This window comes from Bombina bombina, chromosome 1 (assembly GCF_027579735.1).
Source record: "Bombina bombina isolate aBomBom1 chromosome 1, aBomBom1.pri, whole genome shotgun sequence".
In the NCBI taxonomy this organism is placed as follows: Eukaryota; Metazoa; Chordata; class Amphibia; order Anura; family Bombinatoridae; genus Bombina; species Bombina bombina.
In genome coordinates, this window is record NC_069499.1 from 230,135,533 (window position 1) to 230,150,167 (window position 14,635).

At 42.2% G+C, this 14,635-nt stretch overlaps 1 protein-coding gene across 4 annotated transcripts in view; it reads left to right on the plus strand.

The window, feature by feature from the left end:
* Window positions 1-14,635, plus strand: part of MTA1 (metastasis associated 1) — a 732,036-nt gene that overhangs the window by 572,287 nt on the left and 145,114 nt on the right. For 3 of the 4 annotated variants that reach the window (XM_053697863.1, XM_053697862.1, XM_053697866.1), the window contains one exon: window positions 3,396-3,431. In XM_053697863.1, the coding sequence (XP_053553838.1) occupies window positions 3,396-3,431 (36 nt within the window). Of the gene's footprint in view, window positions 1-1,526; window positions 3,336-3,395; window positions 3,432-14,635 lie in introns of those variants that run through there. The other variant, XM_053697865.1, reaches the window with a different exon arrangement.

Below are 14,635 nucleotides of genomic sequence, written 5' to 3' on the forward strand. Positions count from 1 at the left end.
TTTCTCGTCTTGTTTCGGTCGAATGACTGGATATGACATGTGAGGGGAGGAGCTATATAGCAGCTCTGCTTGGGTGATCCTCTTGCAACTTCCTGTTGGGAAGGAGAATATATCCTATAAGTAATGGATGACCCGTGGACTGAACACACTACAAGAGAAATAAATTTATCAGGTAAGCATAAATTATGTTTTTTTCCCCTCAACCTTTATATGGTGTTTTGTGGAGTGACTCTTGTTACCAGGTCATATATCTCCTGTCTCAAGTACCCTGCCCAAATCGTAACTCTCTTGATTTGACAGTATGTCTAGTACTCCTTTTTTCTTTTCAGAAACTATATCAAAGGATTTGCCAATGCTATTGTTACTACCCTCTGCCAAATTTCACATGACAGGTTCTTGTTAAAACCAATTTTGGACTATGGTTTAGGTTCTTGATAAAAACATTATTTTATGAAGCTTGGTTAAATATGATCTCACAGTAGAATATTGGAGAAAACAAGATCACTGTGTAATACAAACTTCATGTTCAAACTGACAGTACATAAATACCTATATTTTGCTTTTCAAGTACCTACTAGTAGATTTATTTGATTGCACTCTTAAATGGACAGTAAAGTAAGCACATTTCTGATGGAGGGGTTCTAAAGATTAACATATCAGCCAAGTCTAAACATTTTTAAAACAAATTGACACCTTTGCTGCAGATATTTTTCAGTAGCCAAACTTCACCCACCACTTTCCTTATTTGGAGGAGCCAATCTGTGCTTGAGTCATTGGCTGAAATTCATGGTCATTGTGCTAGTATAAAGTTCATTGTTTTGCAAGTGTTATCTGTTAACGCCAGTTACAGAATGATATCGAGCAGTATTAGTGTGCTTTCACTTTCACCTCAATATATAGAGCTAAATTACATGATAAAAGAGCAAATTAAAAAGTGTATTACAAGGTCAATGTGCTGTGCATAACTAAACCTTTTATATTAAAATCTGAATTTGTTTACTGTCCCTTTTTAATTTTTCGTTCCTTACCCTTGGCTCAATTTGATTGACAGGTGTAAGCCTTTTAAACATTTTGATATTTGTCTGCCTTCTCCAAATGTGTGTGCAAAACTATTTACTGATCATTTAAGAATCCTGTTTTATTTGCTTTAATTTTAAAGGAAGTTATTCATGGGTAAGTATATATCTTGGTGTGTGTATTTGCATTTTCCCTCTTTAAATACATTTTTGTCTTGTGTGCCATATATAATTTAATTCCTTTTTTGTATGTGTTAACATTTGTGAAAATAAAACCTGTGTGCACTGGGCCCTGTGTGCTGGCAAAAAATGTTTTTCTCATTCCCTCTAGACTAACTTTTGTTCTGCTGTCCTTTTGTGATGAATAAATAGGGCAACGGTTACCCTAAGCTTTGCAAGGAGAGGTTATTTGCCTGGTGGTCCTCTGCGTTATAACTCTTATCTAAGATACTAGTTTTTAAGAGCCATTCTGTGCATGCTTTGGGTTTATAACATCAACCTGTATTGCAGACTATTTTAGGGGCAGAACACCAAGAAAACAACATGTGCGACGTATCACTATGGATGAAAAGGGAGCCCCATCCTATCTTGCATGTGGCAGGGAGAACATAATGAAGCAGATAAAACCGGACGGGGAGAGAAATTGGAGCAACTTCTAAATGGGACCGAAGTTATGAAGACTTTTTTTTTTTACCTTTTTTTGATGGGTGTTAACTTTTCTCTCCCCTTTGGGTGCCTGATTATTTTTTTCAGGCTCAGTGATGATCCACTAGCAATGTCAAGTCCATTCGCCTACAAACTGTAACTGATTTTCTGCTGCATTCATGACATTTGCGGTTAAACACTTCCTGTATAGCACAATTTCTCTTTTGGGCATTTTCACCCATGCTTGACCTTACTGCAATATTAACCTAAGAAGAAATCCCTGTTTACTAAATATGAGTCCCAAGAGACACCCATTTTTAAAAGGATATGTTCTAGTTATCAGTGAAGTTAAATTCTCAGATCACTAGTCAAGATTGAAACATATACATATATATATATATTAGCTGTTCTATTGTAATATGGTTTTGTAAATAGCAGTTGTTAAATGTCAATACAAGTAAATCTATTTGAAGAATCTTTTTACAGGACAGCAGTCATTTAAAGTGGAACATTTATGTTTAGGCTTCTGGGTCCTTTAAAAAAAAAAAACATTTAAATGGGCTACATGTTATGTCTTTATTTTTTCCTTCTAATTCCTGTATAATTTAAAAATAATCCCCTTCTCTATTATCATTCATTTTATTCAGTTAACATCGATATTCAGAGGCCGATCAATTCCTTTAACCACAAAATACAGATTGTGCTGGTAGTTGAAAACCTACGTAGCCAAGCCTAACGGAATACATACAAAAGAGCAAATATGTAGTGCAACATGGTGAGAGGTTTATTTTCCCTAAAAATCTTGTGAAATAAAAATTGGATATTCTATTGTACACAGTGTAGCAGTGGATTCCTTTTTTTAATACAATATTTAGTTATCCTTTTGTTATCATCATCATCATCTAGAATCTTAGGCATGGTAGTTCCACTTTAAGTCACAGGTTCCTGGCAATCTGTATTATAGCACAATGGAGTAAGAAATAAATCTGTATGATTTTAGTCAGTTTCCTTTATAATGTTACATCCTAACATCTGTTTGGAGCAATGTTTTTTTTATATTTTAGGCAGGCAAAAAGGTAAAACAACATATGAAGTATCTGGTGAAATGCAGAATTTGATCTTTCAAACTAGTTTGTGTCTGGATTCAAGAAATGAAAGAATGTATTAGTCTGCTATTATCTGTGTGTTTATAACTAGTGCCTTTTTCACTCATGAATTGTGCGGTTTCACCAATAAAAATGTAATTTGAAAACGTCCAGATGAAAACCAGACATTTATATGTATAGTGTTTGTATATTTGTGTTTTTGTATGTATGATTAAATATATATATAAATTTTATAAAATAAAAAAATACTGTTAAGTTTTGTTTTTTTCATGCTATCAAGAAATACTATTGCACAAAAATAACATTGCTTGGGACTTCCAGAGGACGTTTCGTTCAAAATTTGTTGAATTGTGAGCTGCTAAATTACAGTTGTAACATTACCTCAGGGGTAAAGGAAATGCCTTGGATTTAATTACCAAATGGTATTTTGTTAAAGCACAAGCCCACATTGTGTTTAATGTGTAAATATGGCCGTTTTTTTTCTTCTGTTTTAAATATTCTAAATGCAACTTTTAAGTGTCATTGTGTGTTTCTTATTTCTATTTAATTAAACTGAACCTAAATATTACCATTCATATTGTTGATGTGGCTTTTTTTTCTCTCTCTCCCTGTTTTTGTGCTTGCGTAGGCACCATGAAGAAACGCCTGCTGATGCCTAGCAGGGGTAAGGCCAATAAGTTCCCACCAGCATCTGCTATGAGAATGTGCCTGTGTAATTTGTGGCTTCTTTAGGCTTCTCGTTTGTGTTGTGGCTTTCTAGTGCTGTGTTTGTGTTAAATGTTATGGACAATATCTTTCACAATTCTAGACAAGCACACATACATCTGAAGTGGTAGATCTAAACATGTTTAATATTGAACTACTTTTATTTGAATTACCCATGTCTTTGAGATGTTATACATAATTTACTTTAAAAATAAGCATCTTAATTTTTTAAGCCACTTACAAGGTGCATGATTTCATTCTTGTCTAGTCCTTCTCATCAACATCATTTGTATCCATTGTTATATAAAATGTTTCTTGCACTACTTAAGCTACTATCATGTGTAAGAAGGGCTAATTAAAGAAACCAAGCAAACTAAGGATATGTGTTGCTGACAAAGTACAGGCAGGCCGATAGAATGCAGACTTTATCTGTGAGGGATTACTATTTAAAGGGACATGAAAAATGTTTGTTTCATGATTCAGATAGAGCATAGAATTCTAAACAACTTTCTTTCATGTAAGTGGCAAGAATCCATGAGCTAGTGACATATGGGATATACATTCCTACCAGGAGGGGGCAAAGTTTCCCAAACCTCAAAATGCCTATAAATACACCTCCCACCACACACATACCTCAGTTTTACAAACTTTGCCTCCTAAGTTGCGCTTGATTTCTTCTGTGATAGGCGCTTCTAAGCATTCTGAAGCCCAATTCCTCTCAGAGTACAGTGTTTGTCAGAGGGATGAGAAGGGAGTATTGTCTATTGATTTTATGGTTTCACCTATAGGAAATCTGTTCAAAGGCTCTCTGTAATCGGTCGCAGGGGTTCATAATTTTTTTAAGACACTCAGCTATGTTTGGCGCTTTATATTATTTCCATCTAAAGGGGAGGAGAGTCCACGGCTTCATGCATTACTATTGGGAATTAAGAACCTGGCCACCAGGAGGAGGCAAAGACACCCCAGCCAAAGGCTTAAATACCTCCCCCAGTCATTCTCTGCCTTTCGTCATGGGAGGATGGCAGAGAAGTGCCGGAGCTTCGGAGTAGACTCTTATGAAGGATAGTACTCTTCGTATTGGGACTGGAGTTTTAAGTAGTCCTGTCAGCCTCTCAGTGAGAGCCTGGGTAAAAGTTAGAGTCCGGAGATGCAGGGAGAGTCTTTCCGTGAAACCATCCCAACTCATATTAACAGCTCCACAAGCAATCAGCTCAAGTTCATGTCAGGAGCGAGGCTACTAACCTGTCACACTTGAAGGGCCGTGTTCCTGTTCCACAACGTAGATTCTGGTAAGATTGTTTCATTTTTTATTAATAGTGATAACATAGAAGACAGGGTCACAGTGTGACGCCTTTTTATCTTTACAGAATCAAGGGTTAATATTCCTGGAAACGGGATTATTGAACAGGGGGGGGTTATACATGATATTGTCATTTTGTGTCATTGCTGCGTTATGTGCGAGATGGGGCTCTTGCAATGTATGGAACTGTCAGGTTACTTGCGGGAATCTTGTGCGGCCATTTTTGGCGTGTTTTTCCCTAGTGCAGAGGCGGTCCTGTCTGGCACTCCATGTAACTCTCTCCTTCTCTGTTGATCTGTGGCACAGGAGACGTAGCGGTTTCTGTAGTCCGGGTCCTAGGTATAAAGATGCCTTTTTGTAAAATAAGTTAGTCTGAACAGGAGCTCAAGCTATGTAGGACTGACGCGTTAGAGGGCTCTCCCTCTTTAACCTCTTAAGGACATATGACGGAATTTTTCCGTCATAAAACAATTGAGCAAACTGAAAGCTGTGTCCTTAAAGGGTTAACAAAGTCTCATTCCTGTGTCTATTGTGAGGAGGTTCTGGTGGATTAGCCTGCTCAACTATGTTCCACATGCCTTGATAAAGTCACAACAACTAAATGTAAACGGATGTCTAGTACTACTGAGCCGTCCACCTCTGAGGGTGGTTCTTCCCGTGAGATGGGTTCCCTACATTCCTCTCCGATTGCACATGCAGTGCCCTGGGGTCCAACCGTAACTCCTTCGGGAGAGATTTGTTGGCCATCAGACTTTGCGGACCAACTGGAATCGGCGGTTTAGAAAGTGATCCATGCCTTACCACGTTCTGCTAAGTGCAAGCGTAGGGTGTATCATGACGGCCCGGCCCAGGTTTTGTCTACGCCAATGGAAGATTCAGAGGCTCTATACAATGACGAGGCCCACTCAGACTCTTCGGAGGAGGCACCTTCTGGGTCGGAGTCCGTGTCATCTAAACCTCCGGCTGCGGAGGAGCCTGGTTATAGGTTTAGGATGGAGAATTTGTGCTTTCTGCTGCAGCAGGTGCTTGCTACTTTAGACGTTCTGGAACCTGTGATTCCGGAGGAACCTGCGATTCCTAAGCTTGACAAGGTATACGAGGACAGGGTAGTACCTCAGACTTTCCCAGGTCCCGTTAAGATGGCAAATATTAAGAACGAATGGGAGCGATTACGTTCGTCCTTTTCCCCTTCTTCTTTTAAAAAAACTGTTCCCTATTCCGGACTCTCAGCTTGAGCTGTGGGGGACCATCCCTAAGGGAGATGGGACTATCTCTATGCTTGCGAAGCGGACAACTATTCCCCTTGAGGATAGTTCGTCATTTAAGGAGCCCATGGATAAAAAGCTGGAAAACATGTTTAGAAAGATGTTTCAGCACACAGGGTTTGTTTTTCAGCCAGCAGCGCCTGTTGCGGAGGTCGCTGAAGTGGCAACATATTGGTGTGAATCCCTGTGTGAAATGGACGAGGGGGAGACCTCCATCAACGAGATACAGGAAAGAAGGCGCTGAAGGTCGCCAATTTCACCTGTAATCAGTGGCGTAGCGTGGGGGGGGCCACAGGGGCGGTTGCCCCGGGCGCATAATTCTGAGGGGCGCAAAATGCTCAGCTCCCAGCCTCCCCAGTCCCCACCATCTCAAGACAGTAGACAGTCACAGTCCCACTCCCAGCGGCGTTACAGGGAGGCTAAAAAATCCGACAGGCGCCTGCGCCCAGCCAATCTGTCTCTCAAGTGAACTGTCTACTACTCTGAAGTCAAGACGTGCTGTGTAATGATTTAATTATCATAATTTATTAGTATAATCCTATCCGACCGTTAACTGCTGCTAGACTAGCGTTTACGTCACCATTTAGCATGGTCCACTCCCAGCGTGCATGTCAGGAGGGAGGAATAAGTCAGAGCAGCAGAGCCAGAGTGGAATTAGACTGACTAGCATGCCGCGCCTGCAACGATAAGGTTAGTGTCAACCCGAAATTACCAAACTCATCACCGGGTCTGTATCGGGACCAGACCACCAGTGCCACTGCCAGCCAGAATTATAATTAAATTATTATAGCCCCTGTTGCTGTTTTTGGGGCTATATGGGGTTTGGAAATAACAAATTGCACAATATGCAGCTTAGACTCTACCATTACCCAGGTGATGTCCCAGGGCCAGCCAGCCAAGTTCCAAAGGACCCAGAGTCACTCTGAGCCAGCCAGCCAAGTTCCAACTTCCAAAGGACCCAGTGTCTGAGCCAGCCAGCATGCCAGAGTGTGCGAGTGATCTATGCTGCTTTAAAGTGAAAGCCGGTTATTTTATTTCAAACTCATTTTTAACCTGCATAAAATAAAACATACAAGATGTAGATAAGTGAAAGACGGTTATTTTATTTCAAATTCATTTTTAACCTGCATAAAATAAAACATACAAGATGTAGATAAGTGAAAGACGGTTATTTTATTTCAAATTCATTTTTAACCTGGGTAAAACATACAAGATGTAGGATCTACATCTTGTATGTTTTACCCAGGTTAAAAATTAATTTGTCTACATCTTGTATGTTTTACCCAGGTTAAAAATGAATTTGAAATAAAATAACCGTCTTTCACTTTAAAGCAGCATAGATCACTCTCACACTCTGACATGCTGGCTCAGATGTATTTTAAAAATGAAATCCCATGTTTAAATATTGAACCAAAAAAAAAAAAAAAATTTAATTGTTAAGTTCTATAATGTACTTACTTAATGTATATAATAAAGTAATGGCTGCCTGCAACCATATTGAGTCCTAATTTTGAAGGATGAATGTGGAGTTTACAATTATATATATATATAGTATATATTTTTGTTGTTAAAAATAAAGCTTTGTTTGTTTTAAAACAAAAACCTGTCTCCTAAATTGTTGACATGGCTCCTAGATTCAAAGCAAATTTGCCAATCCCTACTGTACTGGTGGAAGAGATGCAGTCAGTGCTAATGGGTTAGGGGGGCACAATTTTGCCTTGCCCTGGGCGCTGACAAGCCACGCTACGCCACTGCCTGTAATGACAATATGTAAAATATTCGCCTGAATGCTAAGGTGTCAGGTTTTCTCCAACATAGGTGTGTCCGGTCCACGGCGTCATCCTTACTTGTGGGATATTCTCTTCCCCAACAGGAAATGGCAAAGAGCCCAGCAAAGCTGGTCACATGATCCCTCCTAGGCTCCGCCTACCCCAGTCATTCTCTTTGCCGTTGTACAGGCAACATCTCCACGGAGATGGCTTAGAGTTTTTTAGTGTTTAACTGTAGTTTTTCATTATTCAATCAAGAGTTTGTTATTTTCAAATAGTGCTGGTACGTACTATTTACTCAGAAACAGAAAAGAGATGAAGAATTCTGTTTGTATGAGGAAAATGATTTTAGCAACCGTAACTAAAATCCATGGCTGTTCCACACAGGACTGTTGAGAGCAATTAACTTCAGTTGGGGGAACAGTTTGCAGTCCCTTGCTGCTTGAGGTATGACACATTCTAACAAGACGATGTAATGCTGGAAGCTGTCATTTTCCCTATGGGATCCGGTAAGCCATGTTTATTACGATTGTAAATAAGGGCTTCACAAGGGCTTATTTAAACTGTAGACTTTTTCTGGGCTAAATCGATTGATTATTAACACATATTTAGCCTTGAGGAATCATTTTATCTGGGTATTTTGATAATAATATCGGCAGGCACTGTTTTAGACACCTTATTCTTTAGGGGCTTTCCCAAAGCATAGGCAGAGTCTCATTTTCGCGCCGGTGTTGCGCACTTGTTTTTGAGAGGCATGGCATGCAGTCGCATGTGAGAGGAGCTCTGATACTTATAAAAGACTTCTGAAGGCGTCATTTGGTATCGTATTCCCCTTTGGGTTTGGTTGGGTCTCAGCAAAGCAGATACCAGGGACTGTAAAGGGGTTTAAAACTTAAAACGGCTCCGGTTCCGTTATTTTAAGGGTTAAAGCTTCCAAAATTGGTGTGCAATATTTTCAAGGCTTTAAGACGCTGTGGTGAAAATTTGGTGAATTTTGAACAATTCCTTCATGTTTTTTCGCAATTGCAGTAATAAAGTGTGTTCAGTTTAAAATTTAAAGTGACAGTAACGGTTTTATTTTAAAACGTTTTTTGTACTTTCTGATCAAGTTTATGCCTGTTTAACATGTCTGAACTACCAGATAGACTGTGTTCTGAATGTGGGGAAGCCAGAATTCCTATTCATTTAAATAAATGTGATTTATGTGATAATGACAATGATGCCCAAGATGATTCCTCAAGTGAGGGGAGTAAGCATGGTACTGCATCATTCCCTCCTTCGTCTACACGAGTCTTGCCCACTCAGGAGGCCCCTAGTACATCTAGCGCGCCAATACTCCTTACTATGCAACAATTAACGGCTGTAATGGATAATTCTGTCAAAAACATTTTAGCCAAAATGAACCCTTGTCAGCGTAAGCGTGGCTGCTCTGTTTTAGTTACTGAAGAGCATGACGACGCTGATATTAATATCTCTGAAGGACCCCTAACCCAATCTGAGGGGGCCAGGGAGGTTTTGTCTGAGGGAGAAATTACTGATTTAGGGAACATTTCTCAGCAGGCTGAATCTGATGTGATTACATTTAAATTTAAATTGGAACATCTCCGCATTTTGCTTAAGGAGGTATTATCCACTCTGGATGATTGTGAAAATTTAGTCATCCCAGAGAAACTATGTAAAATGGTCAAGTTCCTAGAGGTGCCGGGGCTCCCAGAAGCTTTTCCTATACCCAAGCGGGTGGCGGACATTGTTAATAAAGAATGGGAAAGGCCCGGTATTCCTTTCGTCCCTCCCCCCATATTTAAAAAATTGTTTCCTATGGTCGACCCCAGAAAGGACTTATGGCAGTCAGTCCCCAAGGTCGAGGGAGCGGTTTCTACTTTAAACAAACGCACCACTATTCCCATAGAGGATAGTTGTGCTTTCAAAGATCCTATGGATAAAAAATTAGAAGGTTTGCTTAAAAAGATGTTTGTTCAGCAGGGTTACCTTCTACAACCCATTTCATGCATTGTCCCTGTCACTACTGCCGCATATTTCTGGTTTGATGAACTGCTTAAGGTGCTCGATAGTGACTCTCCTCCTTATGAGGAGATTATGGACAGAATCAATGCTCTCAAATTGGCTAATTCTTTCACTCTAGACGCCTCTTTGCAATTGGCTAAGTTAGCGGCTAAGAACTCTGGGTTTGCTATTGTGGCGCGCAGAGCGCTTTGGTTGAAATCTTGGTCGGCTGATGCGTCTTCCAAGAACAAGCTACTAAACATTCCTTTCAAGGGGAAAACGTTGTTTGGTCCTGACTTGAAGGAGATTATCTCTGATATCACTGGGGGTAAGGGCCACGCCCTTCCTCAGGATCGGCCTTTCAAGGCAAAAAATAGACCTAATTTTCGTCCCTTTCGTAAAAACGGACCAGCCCAAGGTGCTACGTCCTCTAAGCAAGAGGGTAATACTTCTCAGGCCAAGCCAGCTTGGAGACCAATGCAAGGCTGGAACAAGGGAAAGCAGGCCAAAAAACCTGCCACTGCTACCAAGACAGCATGAAATATTGGCCCCCGATCCGGGACCGGATCTGGTGGGGGGCAGACTCTCTCTCTTCGCTCAGGCTTGGGCAAGAGATGTTCTGGATCCTTGGGCGCTAGAAATAGTCTCCCAGGGTTATCTTCTGGAATTCAAGGGACTTCCCCCAAGGGGGAGGTTCCACAGGTCGCAGTTGTCTTCAGACCACATAAAAAGACAGGCGTTCTTACATTGTGTAGAAGACCTGTTAAAAATGGGAGTGATTCATCCTGTTCCATTAAGAGAACAAGGGATGGGGTTCTACTCCAATCTGTTCATAGTTCCCAAAAAAGAGGGAACGTTCAGACCAATCCTAGATCTCAAGATCTTAAACAAATTTCTCAAGGTCCCATCGTTCAAGATGGAAACCATTCGAACTATCCTCCCTTCCATCCAGGAAGGTCAATTCATGACCACGGTGGATTTAAAGGATGCGTATCTACATATTCCTATCCACAAGGAACATCATCGGTTCCTAAGGTTTGCATTCCTGGACAAACATTACCAGTTCGTGGCGCTTCCTTTCGGATTAGCCACTGCTCCAAGGATTTTCACAAAGGTACTAGGGTCCCTTCTAGCGGTGCTAAGACCAAGGGGCATTGCAGTAGTACCTTACCTGGACGACATTCTGATTCAAGCGTCGTCCCTTCCTCAAGCAAAGGCTCACACGGACATTGTCCTGGCCTTTCTCAGATCTCACGGCTGGAAAGTGAACGTGGAAAAGAGTTCTCTATCCCCGTCAACAAGGGTTCCCTTCTTGGGAACAATTATAGACTCCTTAGAAATGAGGATCTTTCTAACAGAGGCCAGAAAAACAAAGCTTCTGGACTCTTGTCGGATACTTCATTCCGTTCCTCTTCCTTCCATAGCTCAGTGCATGGAAGTGATCGGGTTGATGGTGGCGGCGATGGACATAGTTCCTTTTGCGCGCATTCATCTAAGACCATTACAACTGTGCATGCTCAGTCAGTGGAATGGGGACTATACAGACTTGTCTCCGAAGATACAAGTAAATCAGAAGACCAGAGACTCACTCCGTTGGTGGCTGTCCCTGGACAATCTGTCTCAAGGGATGATGTTCCACAGACCAGAGTGGGTCATTGTCACGACCGACGCCAGTCTGATAGGCTGGGGCGCGGTCTGGGGATCCCTGAAAGCTCAGGGTCTTTGGTCTCGGGAAGAATCTCTTCTACCGATAAATATTCTGGAACTGAGAGCGATATTCAATGCTCTCCAGGCCTGGCCCCAGCTTGCGAGGACCAGGTTCATACGGTTTCAATCAGACAACATGACGACTGTTGCGTACATCAACCATCAGGGGGGAACAAGGAGTTCCCTAGCGATGGAAGAAGTAACCAAAATTATTCTTTGGGACTCCTGCCACCTGTCTGCTATCCACATCCCAGGAGTGGAAAATTGGGAAGCGGATTTTCTGAGTCGGCAGACATTGCATCCGGGGGAGTGGGAACTCCATCCGGAAATCTTTGCCCAAGTCACTCACCTGTGGGGCATTCCAGACATGGATCTGATGGCCTCTCGTCAGAACTTCAAAGTTCCTTGCTACGGGGCCAGATCCAGGGATCCCAAGGCGGCTCTAGTGGATGCACTAGTAGCACCTTGGACCTTCAAACTAGCTTATGTGTTCCCGCCATTTCCTCTCATCCCCAGGCTGATAGCCAGGATCAAGCAGGAGAGGGCGTCGGTGATCTTGATAGCTCCTGCGTGGCCACGCAGGACTTGGTATGCAGATCTGGTGAATATGTCATCGGCTCCACCTTGGAAGCTACCTTTGAGACGAGACCTTCTTGTTCAGGGTCCGTTCGAACATCCGAATCTGGTTTCACTCCAGCTGACTGCTTGGAGATTGAACGCTTGATTTTATCGAAGCGAGGATTCTCAGATTCTGTTATCGATACTCTTGTTCAGGCCAGAAAGCCTGTGACTAGAAAGATTTACCACAAAATTTGGAAAAAATATATCTGTTGGTGTGAATCTAAAGGATTCCCTTGGGACAAGGTTAAGATTCCTAGGATTCTATCCTTCCTTCAAGAAGGATTGGAAAAAGGATTATCTGCAAGTTCCCTGAAGGGACAGATTTCTGCCTTGTCGGTATTACTTCACAAAAAGCTGGCAGCTGTGCCAGATGTTCAAGCCTTTGTTCAGGCTCTGGTTAGAATCAAGCCTGTTTACAAACCTTTGACTCCTCCTTGGAGTCTCAATTTAGTTCTTTCAGTTCTTCAGGGGGTTCCGTTTGAACCCTTACATTCCGTTGATATTAAGTTATTATCTTGGAAAGTTTTGTTTTTAGTTGCGATTTCTTCTGCTAGAAGAGTCTCAGAATTATCTGCTCTGCAGTGTTCTCCTCCTTATCTGGTGTTCCATGCAGATAAGGTGGTTTTACGTACTAAACCTGGTTTTCTTCCAAAAGTTGTTTCTAACAAAAACATTAACCAGGAGATTATCGTACCTTCTCTGTGTCCAAAACCAGTTTCAAAGAAGGAACGTTTGTTGCACAATTTGGATGTTGTTCGCGCTCTAAAATTCTATTTAGATGCTACAAAGGATTTTAGACAAACATCTTCCTTGTTTGTTGTTTATTCAGGTAAAAGGAGAGGTCAAAAAGCAACTTCTACCTCTCTCTCTTTTTGGATTAAAAGCATCATCAGATTGGCTTACGAGACTGCCGGACGGCAGCCTCCCGAAAGAATCACAGCTCATTCCACTAGGGCTGTGGCTTCCACATGGGCCTTCAAGAACGAGGCTTCTGTTGATCAGATATGTAGGGCAGCGACTTGGTCTTCACTGCACACTTTTACCAAATTTTACAAGTTTGATACTTTTGCTTCTTCTGAGGCTATTTTTGGGAGAAAGGTTTTGCAAGCCGTGGTGCCTTCCATTTAGGTGACCTGATTTGCTCCCTCCCTTCATCCGTGTCCTAAAGCTTTGGTATTGGTTCCCACAAGTAAGGATGACGCCGTGGACCGGACACACCTATGTTGGAGAAAACAGAATTTATGTTTACCTGATAAATTTCTTTCTCCAACGGTGTGTCCGGTCCACGGCCCGCCCTGGTTTTTTTAATCAGGTCTGATATTTTATTTTCTTTAACTACAGTCACCACGGTACCATATGGTTTCTCCTATGCAAATATTCCTCCTTAACGTCGGTCGAATGACTGGGGTAGGCGGAGCCTAGGAGGGATCATGTGACCAGCTTTGCTGGGCTCTTTGCCATTTCCTGTTGGGGAAGAGAATATCCCACAAGTAAGGATGACGCCGTGGACCGGACACACCGTTGGAGAAAGAAATTTATCAGGTAAACATAAATTCTGTTTTTCTGTTTTACTGCGCAGGGCTCTGTGGCTAAAATCTTGGTCTGCGGACTTGACCTCTGAGTCGAGGCTGTTGTCCCTGCCTTTTCAAGGGAAGATCCTATTCGGTCCAGGGTTGGATTCGATCATATACACGGTTACGGGAGGCAAGGGAGCTTTTCTACCACACGATAAGAAGGCTAAGCCAAAGGGATTTACTTTTTGTCCCTTTCGTGCGGATAAGGCCCAGCACCAGCAACCCACCACAAAAGCGGACTAGTCCAAGGGATCTTGGAAGCCGGCTCAATCTTGGAACAAGTCTAAGCAGAGCAAGAAGCCCGCTGAAATGAAATCGGCATAAAGTGGCGGCCCCCGACCGCAGGACATTCAGGACCCTTGGGTTACAGGATAGGATTCAGGTTCCATCCGCCCGAGGGCAGATTCCTCCTGTCAAACCTGTCTTCAAGACCAGAGAAGAGAGAGGCCTTTCTAGAGTGTGTGAGAGATCTCACCTCTCTTGGGGTTATCGTACCAGTACCCCTAGCAGAAAGGGGTCTAGGGTACTATTCCAACCTTTTTTTTTTGTTCCAAAGAAGGAGAGCACGTTCTGCCCAATTCTGGACCTAAAGTGTTTAAACAAGTTTCTGAGTGTTCCATCGTTCAAAATGGAAACGATCAGATCTATTTTGCCCCTCGTTCGAGGGACAGTTCATAACAACTGTAGACTTGAAGGACGCTTACCTTCATGTGACAATCCACAGGGACCACTTCAGGTTCCTAAGATTTGCATTTCTGGACCAATACCTCCAGTTTGTGGCCCTTCCTTTTGGTCTAGCAACGGCCCAGAGAGTCTTCACAAAGGTTCTGGGGGCGCTGCTTGCAGTGGCCAGATCCAGGGGCATTGCGGTGGCACCTTACCTGGATGACGTCCTAGTTCAGGCGCCATCGCTCAGCCTCACA